The following is a 24,408-nucleotide window of genomic DNA, read 5'->3' on the forward strand; positions in this document are numbered from 1 at the left end:
TCTTGGACTCTGGCTAGGATGCACTCAGTTCACCTCTGCAGGGGTGACACTTATGCCGAATGTGATTATGAGGAAGGATGACTGTGCCGGTCCATCGCGCTGGTTGGGGCTGCTCTCTAATTCTGTACACCGAAACTCATTCGACACTTCATGATAGATTCGGCTCTCCACGACATTATACCGAAGGGGTGGATTACCCACGATGTGCAGCTCTATACAACTACCTCGTCCGATATGTCTGACTCGCTGAATGCCATCCACTGGTCAACCGGCAAGACTTGGACCCAACTTTCTCCAGGAAGACTTTCTGAGAGGGGTACGCAAATTCATAAGAAACCAGTCACGAAGACACGTTATCAAACAAATACCTTGTCCAAGTCATACTATATAGAATCAGACTCAACCCTTGCAATGAAACCGCTATTGGCCTATCAGGGCACAGGGCAGACATCCACTGTAAGCCTCCTGGGTTCAAATATTGTTGTTGTCTGTCAACGAGGTGGCGAAGCTAAACATAAAGTCTGGACGACTACTGAGGTAGATAATCTCTGCACCACAGAACGATGTGTCTCATTCCTCGGTTTCTGTTGCAAGTGTCTGTGCAGAAGATACCTGATCCAGGACAATGTCGTAGTCAAAGTGAAAGCTGCTTGAAGGTAAAATCAAAGAATTTCTTTCTATATTTTTATTTTGCCTGTTATAGATAGTACCAATGATTGTACCGACTGAATTTACTGCTCAAAAGTCTGCCAATTCTCCGTCACGATAATAAGTAGTTGCATCATATAAAATACCCATGTTAGAAAAAATGGTAACGTAATATATTATTACTACTGTATGCTAATTATATAGAATATTGATATATGAATAGCTGAGGATATAAGTGATAACCGAGTCTATCACGGATAGAACCGGAGCGCTTGCTGAGCTTTGACTACTAGTAATAGTAAGAACTGAACTACTCAGGCAGTGAGCAAGTCCCTGGGCGACCCTGTTATAGTGGCCTCATCCACATAGAAAAAGTCTCGTTGAAATTGTGAAAATCATGTCTGTACTATAGGTACATATGTACACCAACCTCCCGACATTGCTTGTTATCTGATCATGCAGCACCTGTTTACTATATTTACAGTCTTGAAATTTTGAATTTGGTCACCTGCCCTGCCGCAATGTATGCAGCTCTAGAAGCCCAATGCCCTGTGCACAAATATCGGTGACTCAGCCGGAGAGCGCATGCGTCTTCAGCCTCACGGCGAGAAATCAATGCTTCAGGTTTTTCGGGCCAGGGTGCCTTCGGCGTTCTCATATGGCTGACGGGCGTTGTAGAGGCTGCATCTGGCATGCTAAAGAGCTTTCTTCCTGTGGGTTGTGAACTCCCTGGATGGCATCACCTAGCCATAGCAGGCTCTGGCAGGGTCGATCATTGAGTCGGTATACTCGGGCTGATGCCAGGCTTGCCATTCAAAATGGCTTGTTCCTTCTTCAGATTCCTGATCATTGCTTCCAGCCGGCGTCGTTCTTCTTGTTCCGATTTCAGGATTTTCATGTTTTCAATACGCGTGTCCCGCATCATCTTCTTGAACTCATTCTTCAGCACCATCGTCGATGTGCTCTCATAGTGGCCATCGCGTCCACTACCCATCCAGCTAATCCGTTCCTCATTAAGCTGAGTCTCGAGCTGCTCGCAACGATCCCGTAGAGCGTCAATAACGCTCTCGAATCTCTCGCGTTCTTTCTCGAACTCGATACTAGCCTTCGTCATTGCTTCATAATCGTCAACTGTCTCGCGCAGTTCCTTCTGGAGTGCATCGACCCGGTTCTGCAGGTCGCTGCTGCCAGGCTTTCCGGCCTTAAGCGCTGCCAACTCCTCGGCCAGTTCCAGGTTTCGGGTGTTCAGCGCATCAAATTCTCTTTGGATGGCAGGGTTGGCCGTAATGTCGGCCGCACGCTGGGCTCGAGATCCATAGGCACCGTCAAGCTCGGCCTTCGCCATTGTCAGCTCGGTTTGAGTGCGTACAACCTCGCCTTCCATCTCGGTCAACTCCGCCTGCAAGCGCGTGGCGTTCGCTTCGGCGGTGGTGCGTGCCTCGGTAGCTTGTTTAAACTGCGACTCGAGCACCTCCACATCCGCTCGAAGCTGGTATAATAAAGTTTCCAGGCGTGAGACCTCACCCTCCGCCTGCGTGCGTGCTTCAACTGCTTCCTTGAGCTGGGGCTCCACCTCGGCGCGAAGTTGACCCAATACAGTTTCCAGGCGGGCGACCTCGGTCTCTGCCTGTGTCCGGGCTTCCGTAGCCTCCTTGATTTGGGCATCTGATTCATTACGAATCTGTTGCATGGTCTCCTCGAGTTGCAAGATCTGCTGTGTCGTGTGTTCGTGCGCTTGAGCGGCCTCCGCCTTCGAAGCTACCTCACTCTGCAGTTGACTGATGGTCTCTTTCAACTGTGCAATCTCACCGTCTGCCTGCGCGCGGGCTGAAGCAAGCTCTTCGGCATGGGTATCAGCTTGAGATTGGAGGTGTTCGAGACGGACCGCCTCAGCAGCTGCAATTTTGGCATCGATTTCACCTTGAGTCTGGTCAAGCACGCCTTGCAGGCGCGTGATTTCGGCCTGGGCCTGGGAGTGCGCTGCAGTGAGCTCTTCCGTGCGAGTAGTGTGCTGAGACCGGAGTTCGTCAACATGAGCTTCAAGTCGAGAAAGTTCGTCCTCTGCTCGGGCTCGCGCGTCGTGAGCCTCGGCGTGCGACTCCTTTTGGCGCTCGAGGTCCTGAATAATACTTTGCAGGCGTTCGACTTCCTCTTCAGCGTGCGCGCGAGCCTCTTTTTCGGATGCCATAGCACCAGAGACATTCTCCATCTTGTGCTCTTCCTTATGGCCTTCTAGCTCCTGCTGCAGAACCTTGAGCTGTTCCAAGGCCTGCTCTAGCTCCGCCCTCGACTGTTGACCTTCGCTTTCTGATAGTTCAAGGTCTTTGCGTACATGGGCCAGTTGTTCGACTAGCTCAGCAATGTGCGCGTCTCTCTCCGCGTCCGATTTGGAATTGAGTTCTCTCTGTTGTTGGATTTGTGTCGTGAGGATGCTCTTTTGTTCAAGCAGTTTGTCGATCCGTCCTTCAAGCCCACTAATTCCCGCACTGAGATAGGCGAGGTGTTCTGCCGCGTCGCTTTGAGATGAGTCTGGTGGAGGAGGCAACGTTTGAGCATGCGGTATTCCAGACTGTTGAACAACGCTGTACAATCGCGCGTTAATCTCTTCCAACTGCTCGTGATCGTAGTCGACACCCCTGGTCTGGGACAGACCGCCGGAAGCGCTCGAGCCAAGCATGTCTAGCCCTTCTTCGATGTATGCGAGGTGTGCTTCGCACGTTGCTGTAGGATAGTTTGGGTCTTGACCTGGGGAGGGTTGCGGAATTGGCGCCAGACCACTGTCTGGGTTCGACTGGAGGATCATGTTCCGTAGCCGTCCACTTAGATACTCCAATCTTCGTTCTGTGTCTTGGATAGCCTCTAACCCAGCGCTGCCCAAGCCACGTCCATTCCGCGCCTCGGATCCATAAGCTTCACCCATCTCCTCGATCGGTTTGTAAAGGCTGCGCTCGTCGAAGTCGTGCATGCTACCATGCATATTAGGGCTAGCGAGGGTCTCGGGCGTATCGGCTATATTGCCTTGCAGGTTTTTCTTCAGGCCCTTATGTGTCATCTGCAAGATCCCAGCTGTATGCTCCAACAACCTGTTGTTGATTTGCTGTACTCTCTGCTCCAGATTCCAGACCTCCTTGGCCAGCTCTTCGCATTTCCGAGTGCTCTGCGCGAGCTCTTCTTCTGTCTTATCCGGGGAGGAGCCGTCGGGCCCCAGAAAGCTCCGGCGAGAATCGGGGGACGAGTCCACATCATATTCCCTGCTCGCACGGGAGCTCTTGGTGGTGTAAAGTTTGCTAAGCGACATGGCCGCATCGCGGAGCTTCATTTCCAGGGCCAAATTCCCCTTGGCAGCGTTCAACCTGCTAGACAAGAATTTGTGCTCCTTCTTCAAGCCCTCCACTTCCTCCAAGGACAAGATCTCGTAGTGTGTGCTGTCGGTCATGGCGGTTTCGGTCAATAGGTACATGGCGACGGGGTCGTGGGCATTGCGCAATGTTGATTTTTGTGGGTTTGTGGGCTTCGGATAATTGTAAGGTGATTTCTCCACGGGTTGCGAGTTCAGGGCGTTGTGGTAGCCATTCATCAGCACGGTGGTTGGCGGCGGCTGCGATGGTTCGCCATAGTAGGAGGCGGTGTTATACTGCGTCGGTTCGCCATAAGACGACCGGGGAGAGTGTACGTCAAACGTACTCATGATAGCGATTTCAGCGTGAAAGACGGACTAAAGAAGCAAGCAGGAGGTCGCAATGTTCAATCAATCTGGCGGATCAACAAACAGTCGCCATTCTCCGCGGCAGCCGGAATACCTCCAGAGAGATTTCAGGACTAAGTGATTGGGAGGTAAGTGGATAGATAATGATAAAACAATCAGTTCATGCGACAAAGACAAACACTATTTGTTGACGAGTGGACAAGGAAAATATAGCGCACAAAGGAGGTGATGTTGGGAGCATGGAACGGAACCTCCGCCAACGAACGGGTCCCCCAGTCATTTGCTGTATCGTTCTTACCTTATTAGTAGTATCTTCAGCCCCCGGACGGGAGCGGCTTATGTCACGTGATTGATTCAGGGGAAACCCACGGGAAGCAAAGGGGATGGATTTCTAGTTGCGTTCACTTTTCTATACGTTAGCTGATCCTGACAAAATTTTCCTTCTATTTTTTATTTTTATTTATATATATATATATTTTTTTTTAAAGTGTGCCGTTGGCGCGTATTCCCGCAGCCATTCGTCAACCCGGATAAACATCACAGACATTCATTTAAATACTACTTACTACCCAGCCACCAGCCACCATCAACGGTTGGCAATAGTACAGGGGGGATTCTATTGTATACTATGTAATAATTGTATATGCCATATGCCCCGAGACGTTCGTCTGCAGTTTACTGAAGTGGACTCCCGGCCACATGGGCAATCCAGGGGTCACGGCCCGAAGCAGCCCCACAATCAACGGTATTTTCACAGCTACATACGTAAATTCATCCAGGTACAAGCTACTATTGGAGGGCTATCATGATGTGTTGCATGCATTGTCATCCATACTACCGTGACCCTTTCCAGTAGGATTGATTATACTATGAACAGGCAGCTTAGTCTGGTCGTGGACACCTGTTGACTCCATTGCATCGTCAGAATCAATTTGTAGCCTTGAGGACCAGAGTACATATATATATATATTCGCGCCGTGGCTGAGGCCAAAGCAATTGAACTTGTGAAATCATGCTGATACTTAGCCTCCATAGTAATCTAGTCGTAACAGTTTATGCCAGTATCATTGACTCGAAGCAGCCACCAACGACTACCAGGCTATTACCCTGTAGCCCACCGAAACAACCGATTCTCCATCAACGCCCGCTGATGACTTGACCGCAGACTAATTTGCATATCCCAATCTCCCGTCTGATCTGCAGGCAGCAAGAGGCAAAAGCCTTCAAGCAAACCAAAATACAACCGAAAGCCCGTAGTCTTGCCCAGACTCGGACCCCAATCGAGGTCGTGAACCTTCAGGTGTCTAATGCTAGAATATGAGAAGTCTCCTCCCTTGATATTCATCTGGCTCCAATCGCATTGTTTTTGCATATGAGCCAGTAGCCCTCGAACATAACCGTCATCAATCCCCTGCAGCTTCTTGCGCATGTTCATAGCCAGGTTTGTGACCTGCACTAGCTCATCTTTGTCGAATCCCAGCTCACGTGCTACAAGATCGACCTTTGTCTCGTCCACGAAATTGATCAACTCGGATTGGGAAACAAGCACCATGGTGAGCAGGACGCCGATGTAGTGCTCAGGCCAAGGTGGACGCATACGGGAACGGAGATTTGCGACGAATGCGACGGTGTAATCGTGGTCATCGTGCAAAGCGGCTGCGGCAGTTCGCGTCTGCTGGAGACAGATAGATAGCAACGCGGTGAGCACATCGTTGCTCGAAACAAAGTGCCGGAGCTCCTTGCTCAGCATGTTGTCTTCTTCGGGATGTGATAACAGCACAGAAGTGCAGATGTCCTTCAGGATTTTGATCTTCCGGGTAGGAAACCTGAATCGAAATGTATTCAACTCGGAGGCCATCGAGGCAGTGGCCGTGGACCACGTATCCTTTTCCAGACAATGAAAGGGCTCCTCAGGGGTGTATGTCTCCCAGAACGTCTTTAGCGGTTGTTTTCCTGCAACACAACTGGGCGATAATAACTGACGGCGCAATTTCAAGTCGAACCGTTGGGGGCCAAGGTGCTTGCGTTCATTGCGGCAGCACTCCGCCAGTAGCTCCAGAATATTCCCAATTCCTGTGCCGTCTGCAGCCATGTGGTTGAAACTAAGGGATAGAATGACGCCATCGACCATGACATTCGCGACGAAGCGCAGTATGGGCTGGCTTTCTTGGGGATCCATTACTGTTGGCAATGGGGCATATCGTTCGGAATATTGCAGGTCTTCGACCCCGGTACATGATGCAGTGGCTAGCATTGAACGGACTGATTCGTTCAGGTGATGTCTAATTCGAAGCATAGGTATGGACTGGGACTTGGCTGACGGGGGCTGAATGCAGTGGACGTTGTCATGATTCTCAACGTGGGAGGGTGCCACATCCTTTGCTAGAAATGGAACTCGATTGATCAGGGTTGTTAGACCCTTCTGGATAGACTCAATGCCGGCCTGTGGATCCTTTAGGAGGAAGGAAACATAGAAAGTGAAATACACCTTGGGGACTGTGTGATCCACCGGGGAGAGGAGCTGGGATGATGAGTCTGGAAATGTCATTTGCTCGGTGGACCTCTTAGGGCTTGGAGTAAGATTGAGAGTCCTCACACTCGAATGCGAAGGGACGGTGCGCCTCTAAGATAATAAAAAGGCCAAATGGGCGCCGTGGCATTTCTGGTCAAAGGCGGAGCTAGGTATGTACTTTGGTTCAGACCAATCCCATGACACTATACGATGTCGTGATCAGAGCACATGCAATGCCTGTCTACATTGAGAAACAGGTTACAGTTGTCCTTGTGGCTGGCTGGTTGTTGGATACATCGTATTGCGGGATCTGCATAAGCATGAGAATATTGAAATGCCGATTTGATAGGATGTTCCTTTATCCTGGAACCAAGCGGCATACAGCTCGCAGAACAGTTGCCTGCGCCTATTTGGCCATTGGCCCCCATTGCTGGTTTTATGGTCCGTGGATTGATGTATCAATAGAATCAGCATTACGACCAGCACTTTAGAGCCCTGTGTGAATATCACCCATTGTCACGACTCTTTTTCAGATAGCGAACAGGTAGTACTATTTTATTGGTCCCGTGGAAAACCCTACCTGCAGTTTCATCCAAAATCCTGATTGTATGTCTGAGTTTGCCTTCTGTATAAAGCTTATCTGTACTGTCCACCACTCCTGGGGTAGTATTCACCTTACCTTTTGCGGGCTGTGACTGAAAACGCGCTGTTTTATGTCATTGATTAAGCCACCAGGAAGCAAGTAATGACGTTCGGAAACGCTTGGACGGAACAATAATATTCAATCGGTTAGCCAACCCAAATGGGTCAGAAACATATATGCTGATATGGCTATCAAGTGTGAGATCACAGCTGTTATCAAGCAGGTTTCTACATGAAACCTTATCCCGGGCATGATGGTGCCCCCAACGTGTCAGTTCCATGGGTCTTCTTGACGTAGACAGGATCAACAGCAAGCCGCTTGCCTGACTTGGAATCTCGGGTATTACGTTCCGCTTAGTATTTTCTGTGCTTAGGAGTTGGATCAAAGTTATGTATTATTCGAGGAATATAAATATATGCAAGCTAAAAGAAAATATAAGGAAGGGTGTAAAATGTTTTTCCGGCCTAGTTTTCTCACCAATCCAAGCATCCCCAAAGTTGTAAAAAGAACGGTATACGGGGATACCATAAATTACAGATTTCCTCAGGCCGGAACGTTAGGCAAGGGGACTCACGTTTCGGGTATCATCTGGCAGTAAACAAAGGAAAGCCAGGATGGCTGAGAATCAATATCCGCCATCAACTAGAAGAGATCACTACCACCCAAAGATCTCTCCTACGCTCAAGGTGCTCCACCGCACACCAGCCACGGAGAAAATGATGAGAACAATGTCCACGACTCCTAGCACGGCGGCTCCCATCATGAAACGAGGGCTGAAGATCCGATACAGCATGAGATGCCGGCGAAGATGGCCAGCCCACATGGTGGTGGCCAGGTTAATAGTCGCAAAGTAGAGAATGTAGGTGCATGCGGCTCGCACAACATCAGAGAGGAGTCTAATCGAAGGGTTGTTGGATTTCGGAGACGAAGAGGATTGGTCGCTGAGTTGAAGAGGGCGTTTCCAGAGAACGGTGAGTGGAACAGCGATTGCAGTAAGAATTTGTGCGCCGAAGGTATTGAGGATCACAACAATTGGGGACCAAGGATATTGAACGGAGGAGAGAGGGATGAAGGCAGTCTCCCATTGGATGCTGCTTAGTGTAGCCTGGTGACCAGTCTTGAAGTAATAGAAGGAGCCGAGAAGAGCCAAAACTATCGGCCCAATAGCTGAATTGCCAAGGACGAGACCATTGGTATCCAAAATTTCTAGCAGTGAGAGAATTTGCCAAAGCAAAAGACCCATGGCACCCTGACCCATGGGTTTCTGCAGAAGGATGATCCCCAAACAGAAATTGACCACGAGGAGGAAGTAGCGAGTTCCATGCACGTTGCCAAATCCGAGGATCGTAACGGTGGTGCGTCCTGCTGGCTGGGGTGGCGCGAGGTTTTTGCCTTTGCTTTCCGGTTCCGTGTTCCCTTGACTGACATTAATGCTGATGCAAGGCTTGGAATAGATGAAGGCTGTTGTCCCAGCGGCAAATGCGAGAGCTAGCACGAGCTGGGCCAAGAACACCCTAACTGACTTCAATGTCTCCTTGCTCAAAGGCAGCCACTCGCCATCATCAGCCCCCTCAAGCACCCAGAAGACGGAAGTTATGAAGAGTCCCAGTCGGAACCCTAAACCAATCCAGAGAGTAGCGGCGCCTTCGTAAGACTTGGATCCGGCATAAAATGACCGTACAACAGTGGGAAGGATAAGCGCCACAAGGAATGGTACAGCGAGCTGCCAGGGTGCAGAAGTCGAAGAAGTGGCAGATGCGTAATACGTCGAACGGCAAAAAGGCATCTGCTCCTCGCGGCACAAGCGAGAGAAAGATGCAATCCTTCCGAGGATGACGAAGAGGATGGAGTGGTAGACGCCCAGAACCCTGTCGGCAGTTGATTTCTGTCGCATCGAGGATACACCCGCAAGGACACCGAAGGTGGAGAGGAAAAATAGGAGAATCTCATCCTCCCAGATTGTGTAGGAGTTGGAGGCGAATCCGATGGACTGCGTGATCGTGAAGGTAACAGCCAACCAGCCCCAGAGACTGCTTGGTAGAGGCAGGGACACACCAGCCGACCCGGCAAGAATGGTCCATGAAGCGCCAACTATGCTTCCCGCGGCGGCCAACAGAGCGGATGATTCGACTACTGGCATCTCCACAAAGCCCGAGAACGACAAAAAGGCACCCACGACGACACCGACAGCAGAGCTTGTTCCAACAGAAGTAAGAAGAGACTTGGTAATGTCCGTCTGATCGGCTTTGAGGCTTCGTGCATAGAACACCAGCAAGACAATGCCGGCAGAAAGGACCGCAACACCTTGGAGCATGCTCGGTACATCGAATTTAGCCCACAACGAACGACAAAGCTGGAGAGTGTACCGTTGATAGTCCTTGTAAGACTCGGAAACGGAAAGCAAAGTTGCCTGACTGGGCCGACCGATCCTAGGAAGCTTCTGCCAGCTGTTTTCAGCCGCGCTCCAAAGGTCCTCGGACTGGGATTGGTGGCTGTCCTCGGCACCTCGCGAAGCTGTGTACTCCCGCTGATATCTCTTGATCTGAGCGGAAGTCAACCGGTTCACAGACATCACGTTTTTCCAATCGTTCCCCTTGGGCCCAATGAAAGCCTCCTCGATCGGCGAGCCGAGGTTGTTAAAGGGTATAGGCATTCCGAGAAGAAGGGAGAGCGTGGGCACAAGGTCGATCTGAGGGACAAAGCGATCGCGAGCGAGCATGGGAGGTTTGGCTGTTTCTGCACTTGTGCGGCCGAAGATGCCCCTTTTAGAGTACATCCATAGAGCCGCATCGACCTCATCATTGGATTCACCGCCGTGGTCTCCCTTGGAGTCCATGCCGTGATCACCCATCACCACCAATAGCGTTTTGTCATCGAGTTTGGCGATGATTTCGCGAATGACCCGGTCCATCTCATCGAGCTTTGCGGCCATAGCTTGATGATTCGGGCCATATCGGTGGCCAGCGTGATCGACACCGAGATAATGACCGAAGATGACATCCCATTTCGTAGAATTTTCAGGATGCAGAAGCGGGAGGAGGTTTGCAGTCACGCCGTTGTCAACGGTGTGCAAGTCCCAGACATTGAATGAATCAAATGCGCGAGTCAGATTAGGATCGAAGTAGCCGGGGAAAAGTGCGTGCCAGGTGTCATCCCCAAGCTGGACCAAGTTCTTGCCTGCGGCGCGCAATTGCGCAACCAGATTGTCTTCATCGATTGCCGTACCGGCAAAGTTAGAACCAGCGTCAATGAACGTGGGAAGTGTTCCAGTTGTGAGTCCCTTCAATCTCTGCAGCGTCGTCGTGGGCGGATCCGCGATAAAAGGAAGCAGGAAGGCATTTTCGGGGGTATTGACAGCTGTCTCATATAAGACGGGAAGGTGGTCATGGAACAGCTGTGCCGACTCAGCCTCTGCGCTCGGAGCAAAGGGTACCGTAAAGTCGTAGCGTAGGGCATCGATGATGATCACAACGGCTTTCTCGAACGACTTCTGGTGCCAACACCCATCGACTTTCTTGCTTACAGTCGCTGCCTCGTCGAAGGGGAGTACGTCGCAGGAGGACTTGTTCTCCAACACCATGCGAGTTAGCAGGAATCCTTTAGTAAAGAAGAATATCCCGACAACATGCAAAAACCTAGGGAACCACAGATAGGTTAGAAAACTCGGGTCCCCAAAGAAGAAGCGGCTTGGACGCAGAGACAAAAGCATACAATATCCACCCTAGCACACCAAGCACACCTAGATGCTTGAATTTGAATTCAGTTTCCAAGCCTTGTATATATTTGTCTTGCGCACTGCCCCCAGCCAATGCCTTTGGTACCTGAGGTTTCCGATGTTCATTGCGTTCCGGAGATCGTGACGATAAGGCCGGACCGGCGTTTCGCGAGTCGGATAGGGTCGGGCTTTCAAGCCCTGGGCCCCCACTAGTGACGGATACCATGAGGAGGGCGTTGCAATTGAATGTAATTAGTCGGAGCTGGTCGAAGACAAGCTAAGAGGGAGGTATTTCGCCGAGCGCAAGTGCCAGGTCCCTCACTGCAATTGGGCAGGGCTTCGGCCGCTCTAGCTGTCGAGCTGGCGTTTCAAGGAGAAGATAGACGATGTGAGAATCGATCGGTTGAGAATTCAGCGGCCTGAAGGCGAGCTCATTGAATTGAAAAGGAGGCGAGCCTGGATCGTAGCTTTTCCTTTTTCCTGAATTTTTCTTTTTCGCCCACCGTGGAGCTGTCGTGCGGGTTGTCCGGGAACTGTATTCAACAGAGCACAGACATAGTTACAGTAACAGCTCCATTAGACGTGGGGAAGCATCAATTCCAAGATAAGAGGTAGGCCATCCAAGGACAGCCACGACGAGAAGCACCAAAGAGGGGTGAGAGGAAGACTTGGGGAAGTGGAAGCCGTAGGTCTCCTGGCACCGCGCCGGAAGATGCGCTCCGCTCAGAGGGAGTCGGCGTTTTCGGCATCCCAGCCCAGGAATTCGGACATCGTCATTGGCCGAAGCGGCTCGGAACATTTTGAACCCTGAGGCAGTGGGACCTTACCGCTTCGGGACAGCCATGCTATTAGGTAAATCCACAGGAGACTAAACTAGTAGCTAGCAGAGTTAACTAATAATAACTAGGGAGTTGGAAATGATTTCCACGAGGATTAGGGGATGATCGTATTCCGTCGTGATGTGTGAAATGTATCTAGATACAGGGCATTGCAGGGAATGAGGTAATATGTAATATATACAGCTAGTCATAGAATGAAAGGAGACCAGAACATCGCGCTAAACACAAATCATCGCCCGCTTTCTTCATTACCACATGGGGGAAAAAAATAATCAAACAGTTGCTCCGGATTGCGTTGGTTACAGGAACTTGGCTACCGCACCGCCGATGTTCTTCAAATCCAGAAGGAACGTGTCATGCCCAAAGAGCGAAATGTCCTCTCCAAGTTCAATGTGCTCGACGTTCTTGTTTCCGGTAGCCCGAAGGGTCTGGGCGATTTCTCGCTGTTGCCAAGCCGGAAAGAGGATATCACTGGCAACGCCCATGACCAAAACCGGGTGGTTCTTGAGCGGCGCAAGGCCGGCGACAAGATCCTGCGGGGGAGCATCTGCTCCAATATCACCACCACCCACAGCCTGGTCCATAGCAGGAGCGGAGGCGTTTACAGAGGGTTGCTCCTCGTAAGGTTTCTCTGGGAGAGTCAGACTACATGAGATATTGCTTTCGTGCAGGGCCTTTCCGCCGTCAGCAATTTCAGCCTCAAACTCGGCTCTTCGAGCTCTGGTCTCGGTCTGGTGAGCATGGCCGAGATCAAACAGATCCATGGCCTTGGAGATGTATAGCAGACTGTTAGGATCGTATTCCAGGCAGAACTTCTCTCCTGCGTGATCCAGGTATGTCTCAATCAGGAAATCCGGGCACAGAGCAGGTTGCTTGTTAGGGTCTGCGCGTTTGCGCCCGAACCGCTTCTCCCACTCCGGACCGCTTCTGTATGTCACGGTTGCGATCTCTCTCGCCAGCTTCATTCCAGAATGCGGAGGAATCGAGTCATAGTAGAAACCACGGGCCCATTTCGGGTCCATCATCAGTACTTGTCGCTGGGTGTGTCGCATGGCGATGCTGTAGGGGTGGCTTCGCGCACAACCACTGATACTGATAATCTTGCCAATCCTTTCAGGGAAAAGAACACCGGCAGCAAGACTCTGCATACCGCCCATGCTGGATCCGACAGAGGCGTAAAGTTTGTTGATGCTAAGTGAGTCCAGGAGACGAAACTGTGCCCGAACCATGTCGTCAATCGTGAGGATAGGGAACCGAGTAGCGTATCGCTTTCCGTCAGAGGGGTCCACTGACGAAGGCCCTGTGCTACCATAGCATCCTCCAACGACGTTGGTGCAGATGACAAAGTACTTGTTTGTGTCCAAAGGTTTGCCAGGCCCGATAAATTTCTCCCACCAGCCGGGCTTGGGGTTGGCCTCCGTGCTATGGGCGTGACTGGACGCGGACAGACCGGTGTGCAGTAAGATAGCATTCGACTTGTCAGAATTCAAGTGGCCCCATGTTTCGTAGGCGATGTCGAACTCTGGAAGTATACCCCCCCAATCAAGTAGTAAGGGTTGTTCGCAGTGAAACTTTTGGTGATTGCCAGTGGTATATGAAGGTTCGGGGCCCGACTGGAGGGATCGTGCGGAGAGCTGGGCAGACTTTGCATCCTGCGCATCGAGACACGGAAAAGACATGGCGGGATTGGACGAGTCCCTCGCAGCAGCATTGGTCGACTTTTGCGATCGGGTAGTATGCAGGGTCCTGTATGTTGCCGGACATGATGCCGATAAAGAGACCTGGGTTCGCTGACTTCCAGTAATTGTAGACAAGCTCGTATGCTGATTGAGAAGCCGAGAAGCTCTTAGAGCTCTCGGAAGTGTGCGGCCTGCAGCCATTGGATTCATCATAAGCCAACAGCAACTCTCTGACCGACAGGGAAGAGATGACACGGATAATGTCAGTAGAGGCAGTACTTGGGTTAATAATTTATCTTCGGCATTATTGCGGAGGCGGCGCACGTGGCAGCCTGAGGCACAGAGTCCAGCAGCTTCCCATGGCGTCATCTTTACAGCCTCTGATTGGTTGACTATGCCCAGTGGCTTATTAGTAATACAGTCTATCCCAGTCTAGAATTACTGATGCCTACTAAGTAGTCGGAGTACTACTACGTGACAGCATACCTCAATGTTAAAGAGGACATCATGAAAACTGTTCCAGGATTTTATCTGACTTCCTTGTCAAAATCCAATGTGAATTGACACAAAGTATTACAGTATTAGATTCCTATGGTGAAACTTGCGCAAGAAAAGACGCGGAAGACTTAGTATCAAGGAGTTTGAATGACGTGTTCGGGGAGACGCTTGTCTCTGACTCTTACGGTCGTTTTCTCTCTTTTTTCAAGGGAGAGAATCCGCCGAAGCCACCAAATCCACGAGGCGGCCCACTTTGGGCAGTCTGTAAGCTGCTGGTGTGACCTGTACTCAGACCAATTTTCCTTCCCGGTTTGCGAATATTCTCAGGCTCTAGCTCTTCTTCCTCATCCAATATAGTCTTACTCTGCGCCCCCAACTTGCGGCGTTTCGTCCGGACCTGCGGCTGATCCGCAACAAGAGTGCTAATGGATCCGATATCACTGTCATCATCAATATCATCTAGCCTCAAACCGCTTGCTTTTCTAGAATTCATTGCCGGCTTAAATTTATCCAAGCGCTGCTTGGGCTGTATAGGGCGGCGTTCTCGTGGCTCGGCTTCAGATTCCTTGACATGTAATTTGTCCTCGAGGTATGAAGTCTCCAGCGCAGATTCGTCATCGCTGCCGAGACGATCAGCACCCGCTCTATTGTCTGGAGTATCGCCAGAGGTTTCCTGGTTTCCATTGGTGCGATTGAGAAATGGCGTGATAGAGAAGGCAGATTTCTGGCCAGGAACTGCAGTGGGTTGCCGTTTCCCTTCCTTGACACGGACTGCTCCCGGCGTCGCGATATCCAACCCAGGGTCAAATCTGGATGAGAAGTCTTTAAGGGGGACTTTTCTCGTTTGCTCTAACGGACCATTGCTGTTGCTGGTCTCAAATCGGCTGGTTTGGTTGCTGGTTTGAGCTTGACGCAGCTCATCCTTTAGGGTCCGTAATTTCCTGTTCAGTGATTCGACTTTGTCTTCCAGGGCAGCTTTCTCCGACTGCCACATGTTATTCGGTTGCTGAGTAGCAGGCACTTTCCGAGCCTCTGCTGCAATTTGTTTGCGTTGCTCCTCAAGCTTTGCAGTCAAGACAGATATTTCATCCGCTTGCTGTGCTCCCTGCGCCATAGTGGATCTGTGTGCGCGCTTTTCATTCTCGAATTCCACCTTAAGTGTATTCAACTGACGGGCAAGCTCTTGTTTCTCAGTAACCAGTGCTTGGAAGGAATTTTCCTGCAGCTGTAGTCTGTGGACCTCTGACTGCATGTTAGCCAGCTCCTTTGTCAGGCGCAGCTTTTCGGTAACGAGATTTCTAGATTCGGCGGTTGTGCTGTTCATCGATGCCAATTCGCGCTGTGAAACCCTTGGTCAATAAAGGCTATTTCCGAAGACGGAGGGTGCTGTCATACTCGAAGACTCTCAATTTCGTGAGTTGCAGTATGAGCTGAGCTCTGCAACTGATCGCGTTCCCGGACGGCATCCTGCAACCAATTACGAATATCCGACTCGGCATTCCTAGCTCGTAATAGATCTTGTTTAAATTGATTCAGTTGCAGTTGGAGGTTTTCGTTATCAAATCGCAGAAGAAGCTGGTCGACATGAAGGATGCGGCGCCTTTCCTCATCTAGGAGTTGTGCTGTTTTTCCGAGTGTTCTGTCATATTCGCGCTCAAAGAACGCTGTTTTGAGAGCCATTTGGCACTGCGCGTGTTAGCTCACACAGTTGCATTGGGCATTGTAGGATAGGGGTAATGTCCACACATCTTCTATGGTATAGTCTGTCCCATTATTGATAAGCTCCATGGCGATGATCGAGCCAGGAAAGATAGTGAGGGGGTGGAGGCCGGACTAGCAATGTGGTATAGACGGAGGATCTCGTGATAGTAGTAGTTAATGCGGTCGCGGCAAGTTAACGAAACAAGCAAGATAAACAAACAGGAACAAACAGAGCCTCCTCCCCGCTTTCAGCCGCAGGGCGCGGAACAATGCACGGCCCGGATGACAGGCAAACAGGGTGAACCATAATGTCACGTGCCTGGATAAGCGTCATCAGTGCACCTGCCGAGTAAGAACGCAAACGACAATTTGAAGCCAGTACAGTAGAATGCTTGAGGCATATGCTGATATTAAGTCTTGTTACCTTGCATCTGGCCCTCTATGATGGCGAGTCGTGGGCCCACTACTCGCTCCAGAAGAGCCGGAGCTGCTTCGAACCATTCTCGGCGGCAGCGAGAAGACCAAGATCATGAGATTCCAGAGATCTACCGGGAGATGTTGGCGGAGGCTGAAGCTAGAGAGTCCTCCAGACCAGATGGTACCCGACTACCCAAAAGAAGAAGGCTTACCCGCCCCGATCCCGTATCCGGACCCTGGCCTTTACATCAAGATGGTGCTAGTACTCCAGAAGCCAGCTATTTTACAGAACAACCTGTCCAAACGGTGTATGATTCACCATCATCATCCGAAGAATCAGGTATGGAATGGGAAGAAGTTGATATTCAGCAAGCTCCACATACAGTTCACGCGGACGATACCTCGATTCAGGTCACCCTGGGTCTGCCCGAGGATCAGAAGCGCAAGGTAGTTACCAAGCGGAGGGGCATTACCGCTGCCGAAAAGCAGTTGCGATTAAGTATCCATAAAGTTCATCTACTTTGCCTTCTGCGCCACGTGCAGATACGCAATCTCTGGTGCAACGATGAGGAATTACAGGTACGTCCGATTCCGATTCAGCCACCTTTATCCGGTAAATAGGCATACATGCTTGAGTCTTGAAAAAGAACATGTGGGAAAGCGGCCAAGGGAAAGGCGACTGAATGAGAATGATAGATAGGGAACTAATCTTTACCTGACTTTGTTTCCGTTATATAGGGCTTCCTCAAACGGACATTGCCGAAAAATATCATATCACTATTGCATCCGTCCGAGAACAGGCCACAACAAATCAGGTCAACAACTTTCGTTGATGGGTTGAACCATGCTAGTGATATTTTCAACAGAAGGTTTAAGGTAACCAAACCAGGACTGAGACGACCTTCGTGGATAGATGATCTTAATGGTATCAAACAACGAGTGGTATTGTAACTGACTTCGGTGTTGTATATGTCACAAATGTGTCTGACCTCTCGTTAGCAATCCATAATAAGTGATGCCGAGGTCTTCCTCTCGAGGAAGGATTTTGTGAAACAAGCACGAACAATGCAAGGTTCTCGTGATTTCGGCGCCCAGTTATTCTGTGCTTTGTTACGGTCCGTGGGCGTCGAAGCAAGACTCGTCTGCTCATTGCAGCCATTACCATTTCGAGATAAAACCAAGGACGCGGCACCACCTGCTTCGGTGTCTGAGTCTGCAGAAAGGTTCACCCAATCAACTGCTGAGGAATCGCAAACGTCACAACGGTCCACTGTGAAAAGATTAGCCCGGCCACGCTTCACACCAGCCAGACGCCCTGGGACTCCTACTCAAAGTAAGTTCGGCATCTATCGTTCCAGCTAGCATGAAGCTGAGCATACCAAAGGTTCCCCCCGGCCCTTCCGTGAATCATCACACCCCGTATTCTGGATTGAAGCGTTTAACGAAGCAGTAAATAAATGGATACCTGTCGATGCCTTGGTTACCAAGTCTATGGCAAAGCCTTCTAAATTCGAGCCTCCAGCAAACGATTCGTACAATCTTCTGAGCTATGTGGTAGCATTTGAGGATGATGCCTCTGTTAGAGATGTCACCAGGCGCTATGCGAAGGCCTTTAACGCCAAAACTCACAAACATCGAGTTGAGTCCGTGGGGAACCATGCTAACTGGTGGAAGAGAGTGTTGCGGTTCTACGAAAAGCCATTTTTGGAAGACCGGGATCAACTGGAAATTAGCGAGCTTACTTCCAAGACAGCGGCTGAACCAATGCCCCGGAATATCCAAGACTTCAAGGACCACCCGGTCTATGCCCTTGAAAGGCACCTTCGGCGACATGAGGTTGTCTTTCCTAAACGGATCATCGGGCAGGTTAGTCTGGGTAAATCAGCGTCGAAGAATCAGGTCTTGGAGCCCGTATATCGCCGATCCGATGTACATGCTCTACGTAGTGCAGATCGCTGGTATCGCCTGGGACGCGACATTAAGACAGGCGAGCAACCGTTGAAGCGCGTCACCTCAAGGAAGCCACAGATGGGGAGGCTCAGTGACGAGGAGGATAACTCTGTCTCCGACACACCTCTGTACGCTTATTATCAGACACAAGTGTATCAGCCCCCGCCAGTAGTTGGAGGGAGAATACCCAAGAATATCTATGGGAATCTGGATGTCTATGTACCCAGCATGGTGCCTCCAGGCGGTGTGCATATCGCTCATCCCGACGCCCGTCAAGCTGCTAAGATCCTTGCAATTGACTATGCAGATGCTGTCACCGGTTTCAGCTTCAAGGGGCGCCATGGAACCGCGATCCTGCAGGGGATTGTCGTTGCCACTGAGTATCGAGAAGCACTTGAAGAAGTGCTAAACTGTCTGGAGGGAGAAAAGTTGCAGGCTGAATTAGATAGGAAGTCTGCTGAAACACTACAGGCTTGGAAGCATCTGCTGCTGAAACTGCGCATTGCGGAGAGAGTCAAAGGCTATGCAGTAGAAGGTGAACGTGAGGCAGATGAGCCGGGAAGGATCGGAAACTTGAAGGAATCCGAGGACCCGGAAGAGTCAGGCGGCGGCTTCATTCCGGAGTCGGAGCAAGAGATGAACAGTCCGGCTTCTGTAATGGACTGGATTGGCCCCTCTCGAGATGAAACATCAGGACCTACAGGCACTACAGGCAGAGACATGTCTCTTTCGGCTACAGAGACGGATATGCTTGGTGGAGGCTTCATTCCTGAAGCCAGCGTGGACCAAGTGTCTTCACCTCAACCAAATAGTAACGTCACAGAATTGCAAAAGAATCGCTCGGTACTCCCTCAATATGACCTGGTTGTCACTCCAAAGCTTGAATCTGCAGGCCAGACAGCCCCGAATCAAGACTTCAGGAGTAAGGATCCGGGACTGTTGTCTGACGGGACGAAAGAGGACCTGGGGCATATCACACCTCAGATTGCTCCTCAGAATTCCGAGGCCGCCATCATCAGATCCACTACAGCAATTTCGGGCACCACACATCCTCAGATCGCTGTACAAGCAGATGATTCCCGCTCTCCGACCCCTAGCATCACCAGCCAAGAAACGCACAGCGACGAAGAGACCTCTTTACTATCACAAGACCCCGAAGACGATGACGCTATCCCGGAGTGGTTGATGTCCGATTAACTGTATCATAGCTAGACTTTGTGGGTTAATCATAGCCGCCACGACAACGCGATTTGTATTACTACTAAATAGCACGTCATATTCTTATGCATGTAATACTAGATCATCATCATCATCATCATCATCATGGTTCTACAGTCCTTTGTAATTTATATGTTGCTTTCTTGTTCATCGTAAGAATAGCCATTCCGAGTTTTTCAGGCCAATGAATAAGGGTAGAGCGAGAGTTACTATATGCTAGCTTACAGAAGTCCGTGAAACTGGAATAGCAGTTTTCTCTTTCTTTTCTGATCCATCACTAAACCATCTACGGAGGCCTGCGTGCTATAGAAGCATACCGGCGTCTATAATTACCTCTGAAGTTCACCAAGCTATATTATAACCCTAAAGTATAGAGATGTCAGTATGTCGAAACACATCGGACTCAAGGATTCAGAAAAGGTGTATTTGTTGTGATTTCGATAACAGAGCACGCCATTGGAAAGGCGACAGTGTCACTAAGAATGGCGAGGCAATCAAACGAAATTTCACTTAGGGGTTTAGGCATTGTGCCTTGAGAGATATGATGATGCCAATGCAACAAAAGGTTGTATCTCAACTAGATGGATTCTTTTCTAAAAGGTATTAGGCCCAAGTTCCCACCAGAAGGCGAGGAAGGGCAAATATTCAGGTGATCGGTGCATCGTCAGATCGAAATATTGTATGTGGCCGTATGACAGGTTGATTGTTAATCAGGCTTACTTCCTCAATCCTTTGCATCCTTTAAGGATAGTTTGCTAACTCGGGTGGGTTTAGCCTCTCCGTGCTTTTGTCAATCACCATCGGAGCTCCGGTTGTTATCAAAGTAGTAGTAGTACTCTTGAAAGTGGGGTTTCCCCCTCAATTGCTTATTGCAGTTGTCCCCATTCCACTCTTGTCCATCTCGTGCGGCCTGACTTGTTCATCAGGCACTATCACTCTACTATCATCGCCTTTCACAATGTCGAAACATTCAAAGCATTCAAAGTTCTCTCCTGAGTACGCATTCCCAGCTGTTAGTTTAAACAAAGCTTGGAAGTACCAAGCTCTAACCACAGGCTCGCTAGGTTATTGATCACCGCCCCAAGGCCATCATCAGCAGTACCGAACGATGAGGGAAAAGTGGCGATCTATACTGTCTCAACATACGATCTTGACACCCACGCAGATTTCTCTGAGGTCAAGCTGCTCAACTTAGAAACCGGCGAGTCCACTCGGTACACCAATGATCCCAAGGAGTCTTCGTTTCGCTGGCTGTCCGGTTCGTCACTTCTTTGGCAAAGAGAAGGCAAGAACAACACCGAATTATGGATTGGCGATGCCTACCACAACACCCGGTAAGACTGTCTTCTCCATGACGACTTGATCTTTCTGACAACGTTTCTCAGACCATATTTGGCTGGTACTATTGACGCTAAACCAGGGAACTTGAAGACCAAATCATTGGACAACGGTGACATAGCACTGGTCTTCACAGCACCCGCAGATGCCGAACAGAATCTGTACAACATCCTCAAAGCAGACAAGACTCATACGACCGCCCGGGAATGGACTCATAGTCGTCCCAAAAGATGGGACTCATATGTTGACCAATATAGATCGGTTATTTGGTATACAGTCCTGAAGCTTGACTTGGATTCCAAACAGTGGCAGCTTTCTACTAAAGGCCCCGTCAATGCTCTACGAGGAACAGGCCTAGTGGTACCCCTTTATTCCAATTCACAAAGCTCCCCGGATTTCGACATCTCATCTTATGGGATTGTCTTTGCAACAGCAGATCCAGTGGATATAGAATGGAGACGATCGCAAAGCTGCTTATATTTTATTCCATTGTCAACATTCGAGGAGACCGACTTACCTGCGCTGAAGAAAATAAAGGTTCCCGATCATGCAGATATCGCAGCAGCCCCGAGATTTGCGCCTCGGGACCCAGTGATCGCTTTTCTAGTTGACCAGGACAGCGAGGAGTGGTCGCAAAAGAGCATTGTCTTGCTAAACACAGAGACGTTGAGTATAGTATTAATCCTTCGGACGGTAAGTTCATTCGGTCAGAGTCAGAACTGGGATGTCTTCCCAGACGACATTCTGTGGGCAAATGACGGCGCGTCTTTGTATCTGATTGCGGATCATCAAGCAAAAACTCGTGTGTTCCTAGTGGTTCTCCCGACCACTACTGTTCAAGACAGAGCACAGAGTGTGGAACCAGTTGCTTTAGAAATACCTGGCTCCGTCTCATCACTATATCAGCTGGGTCGGAGTTCCTCGGAGAACCGGTTACTGGCCACCTCTTCATCATTCATAGATCAGGGATTGTTCACAATTGTCACTCCTCCTGTATACAATGATCCTGCATCTCAAAGCAGCCGAGTCATCTACTCGTCCTCCTCTCACGGAGCCTATTTCGGAATTTCGGACAAACAAGTTGAATCAATAACATTTCCTGGCGGCCCGGATGGCAAGACTCCAGTGCAGTGCTGGATCGTAAAGCCATCTCGGTACGACGCCACGTCCGTTGAAAAGCATCCCCTATTTATCTTTATGCACGGCGGGCCCAATTCCGCTAGCAAGGATGCCTGGACCTGGCGCTGGAATGCAGTCCTCCTAGCGGAACAAGGGTACATCGTTGCGATCCCCAACTTCACTGGATCCGACTCGTTCGGGGCCGAATTTGCACGAGCAGTCGCACTGCAGTGGGGAGGACACCCTTACCACGATGTCGAGCGCTGTTTCAACTGGATTGAACAAAACCTGTCGACCAAGTGCGATGTTGATAGAGCCGTAGCCGCGGGCGGAAGCTATGGGGGATATCTGGCACTATTCTTGGCAGGACAGCCTCTCGCCAAGCGGCTCAGAGCTCTGGTCAGCCACGACGGCATCTTTGACGTTGTTTCCGAGCTTCTGAGTGATGATCTGGGTCAAGTGCAAGAGCTGACGCGCTCCTTCGGTTCGCCATACTTCTCCAATGCCCCGGATGCTGGCCGTGACGAACCCAGCGTAAAGGAGATCTGGCGACGGTATAACCCAGCCGAGTATCTCAGTAATTGGTCAACACCATTGCTTCTGATCCATTCGGATCGAGATTTCCGGTGCCCTATTACGGCTGCATCGGCCGCTTATACCGTTTGTCGAATGAAAGGGATAGATACACGGTATTTAAATTTTCCGGATGAGAACCATTTTGTCCTGGGGAGGGAGAACAGTTTGGTCTGGTATCAGAATGTGATTGGATGGTGCAATAAATATGTGGGAATGGAGGATGGGTTGGCGTTGCAGCCAGCTCGCAATGAACCACAGTGGCTGGGGAGAAGGGAAGAGGGGAGGGTACTGGATGTTGATGTCTAGACTGTAGAGGCATGATTCCTGTATTTTATTTTTTTCCCTTCTTGGTTGCAATCTTACAGGTATGTGGTCAGTTGGCCTGAGGCCTCAATAAGACCGACAGACCGACTGATGACTGACCGCTTACCCGCGGAAGCAACCAAGCAAAAGTTGAACGCGGGTTATGACGCCATGGCCCAGCAGGGCGTAGTGCGATCGCTCCATGTGATCACCGGCGAGACTAGCTGCATGTCCGACACCACTGGCTATACTCCTTCTGGCTTGGAGCGCGTGATGGCCTGTTAGAGGAAAAGAGCGAACAAATTAATAATTTTTTTTCTTTTTTCTTTCTTTCCCATCAGGCTGCTCCATGCCACACACACACTCTAAGGAGGAGGGGACGAGCTGAGGACAGTCCTTCTGAATCTCTACTTCTTCCTTTGTTATCACAGTGTGGATGTCCCTTACCCATCTATCAAGCTCGTACAACGGATCCGATCAGCGTAACTCCACCGCTCAGAAGCTGGGGACATCCGCTAGTTATCTATCCACCTGCTCCATTTGAGGAAAAGATCCAGACTCCCGCCCTAGCATCAAATCTAGTCTGATAAACCCTGCGATCCCGCGAGCACGCCATCATGGAATCCTCTGATTTGACCGCGCCTTACGCCAGGCAGGCCAACGTCTTATCTCCCACGCAACGATCTTCATCCCATTCGTCTCATCGTGAGCCACACCGCATGGCTGCCTTCGAAACGGTCACCGTGCCTGACCAGGGCCAATCGCAACCGGTCAACGAGGTCACTCCGATCGTGAGCAACTCTGACACATCTCGGCGCAACTATCATTCTACCGACGGTCTACGGAACAGGGACTCGGGATCAACAAACAATAACACGGTCTCACGGGATCCCGGTCAGCAGAATTCTCAGTGTGACTCGGAAGAACCGCACGGCTCGTGGTATAGCCGGCTGGCAGATCGATATGGAAGCCTGGAGTTAGAAAATAAAGGCAGTGTGGCCCGAGATCATCTCGCTCTGGGTATGCTTAGTCCGTTGTTGCTTTGCTTTTCTTTTCTTGCTTTTTTTCTCACCCCGTCCGTGTACGACCTCGTTAACCGGATTCCCTTTCTTACCCTTAGAACGAACCTTTTTGGCATGGCTGCGGACATCGTTAGCCTTTGCATCGATTGGCATCGCAGTAACCCAGTTATTTCGTCTTAATAGTGCCGGGACGAACGCAAATGCCAATCTTTCCGCTCAAAATTATCTTTTGCCATCTGCCGCTTATGATTCCACGCCAATAGGGGTGACATCTGCCTCTGCACGCCTTCGGAGCATCGGTAAGCCGTTAGGGACCACTTTCATTGGAGTTGCAATTTTGATTCTACTGGTTGGATTCCACCGCTATTTTGAAAGCCAGTATTGGATTATTAGGGGCAAATTCCCGGCCAGCCGTGGCAGTGTTGCATTGACAGCCTTTGTAGCTGCTGCTCTGATTGTTACCGCTTTTGTTGTGATCCTTGCCATCTCCCCCGGCGCGGTTGAAGCGTAGGGGCTTAATTTCG

General features: G+C 50.2%; 10 protein-coding genes across 10 annotated transcripts; 4 read left to right on the forward strand and 6 right to left on the reverse strand.

Annotated features, from left to right (window-relative positions):
- Window positions 1-150: 150 nt before the first annotated feature.
- AKAW2_40329S (uncharacterized protein) lies at window positions 151-654 on the forward strand (the record flags this gene model as incomplete). Its single annotated transcript, XM_041688644.1, has 1 exon — window positions 151-654. The coding sequence occupies one exon, from the start codon at window positions 151-153 to the stop codon at window positions 652-654; it is 504 nt and encodes a 167-aa protein (XP_041542409.1).
- A 766-nt stretch (window positions 655-1,420) lies between these two features.
- On the reverse strand, window positions 1,421-4,336 carry AKAW2_40330A (involucrin repeat protein; the record flags this gene model as incomplete). The annotated part of the gene is made up of 1 exon (XM_041688646.1): window positions 1,421-4,336. One exon carries the CDS (start codon window positions 4,334-4,336, stop codon window positions 1,421-1,423), a length of 2,916 nt encoding a protein of 971 aa, XP_041542410.1.
- A 1,120-nt stretch (window positions 4,337-5,456) lies between these two features.
- Window positions 5,457-6,902, reverse strand: AKAW2_40331A (uncharacterized protein; the record flags this gene model as incomplete). The annotated part of the gene is made up of 1 exon (XM_041688647.1): window positions 5,457-6,902. One exon carries the CDS (start codon window positions 6,900-6,902, stop codon window positions 5,457-5,459), a length of 1,446 nt encoding a protein of 481 aa, XP_041542411.1.
- A 1,262-nt stretch (window positions 6,903-8,164) lies between these two features.
- On the reverse strand, window positions 8,165-11,450 carry GPI13_1 (mannose-ethanolamine phosphotransferase GPI13; the record flags this gene model as incomplete). Its single annotated transcript, XM_041688648.1, has 2 exons — window positions 8,165-11,144; window positions 11,221-11,450. The coding sequence occupies 2 exons, from the start codon at window positions 11,448-11,450 to the stop codon at window positions 8,165-8,167; spliced, it is 3,210 nt and encodes a 1,069-aa protein (XP_041542412.1).
- A 333-nt stretch (window positions 11,451-11,783) lies between these two features.
- Window positions 11,784-12,023, reverse strand: AKAW2_40333A (uncharacterized protein; the record flags this gene model as incomplete). The annotated part of the gene is made up of 1 exon (XM_041688649.1): window positions 11,784-12,023. One exon carries the CDS (start codon window positions 12,021-12,023, stop codon window positions 11,784-11,786), a length of 240 nt encoding a protein of 79 aa, XP_041542413.1.
- Window positions 12,024-12,362: 339 nt separating this feature from the next.
- AKAW2_40334A (homoserine O-acetyltransferase family protein) lies at window positions 12,363-13,955 on the reverse strand (the record flags this gene model as incomplete). The annotated part of the gene is made up of 1 exon (XM_041688650.1): window positions 12,363-13,955. One exon carries the CDS (start codon window positions 13,953-13,955, stop codon window positions 12,363-12,365), a length of 1,593 nt encoding a protein of 530 aa, XP_041542414.1.
- A 466-nt stretch (window positions 13,956-14,421) lies between these two features.
- AKAW2_40335A (uncharacterized protein) lies at window positions 14,422-16,028 on the reverse strand (the record flags this gene model as incomplete). The annotated part of the gene is made up of 3 exons (XM_041688651.1): window positions 14,422-15,579; window positions 15,636-15,926; window positions 15,987-16,028. 3 exons carry the CDS (start codon window positions 16,026-16,028, stop codon window positions 14,422-14,424), a joined length of 1,491 nt encoding a protein of 496 aa, XP_041542415.1.
- Window positions 16,029-16,382: 354 nt separating this feature from the next.
- On the forward strand, window positions 16,383-19,505 carry AKAW2_40336S (putative DNA repair protein Rad4; the record flags this gene model as incomplete). Its single annotated transcript, XM_041688652.1, has 4 exons — window positions 16,383-16,937; window positions 17,097-17,300; window positions 17,358-17,691; window positions 17,743-19,505. 4 exons carry the CDS (start codon window positions 16,383-16,385, stop codon window positions 19,503-19,505), a joined length of 2,856 nt encoding a protein of 951 aa, XP_041542416.1.
- A 979-nt stretch (window positions 19,506-20,484) lies between these two features.
- On the forward strand, window positions 20,485-22,865 carry AKAW2_40337S (alpha/beta hydrolase family protein; the record flags this gene model as incomplete). Its single annotated transcript, XM_041688653.1, has 3 exons — window positions 20,485-20,522; window positions 20,591-20,860; window positions 20,912-22,865. 3 exons carry the CDS (start codon window positions 20,485-20,487, stop codon window positions 22,863-22,865), a joined length of 2,262 nt encoding a protein of 753 aa, XP_041542417.1.
- A 614-nt stretch (window positions 22,866-23,479) lies between these two features.
- On the forward strand, window positions 23,480-24,395 carry AKAW2_40338S (uncharacterized protein; the record flags this gene model as incomplete). Its single annotated transcript, XM_041688654.1, has 2 exons — window positions 23,480-23,882; window positions 23,983-24,395. The coding sequence occupies 2 exons, from the start codon at window positions 23,480-23,482 to the stop codon at window positions 24,393-24,395; spliced, it is 816 nt and encodes a 271-aa protein (XP_041542418.1).
- Between the last annotated feature and the right edge of the window lie 13 nt (window positions 24,396-24,408).

This window comes from Aspergillus luchuensis, chromosome 4 (assembly GCF_016861625.1).
Source record: "Aspergillus luchuensis IFO 4308 DNA, chromosome 4, nearly complete sequence".
Taxonomy (NCBI): domain Eukaryota; kingdom Fungi; phylum Ascomycota; class Eurotiomycetes; order Eurotiales; family Aspergillaceae; genus Aspergillus; species Aspergillus luchuensis.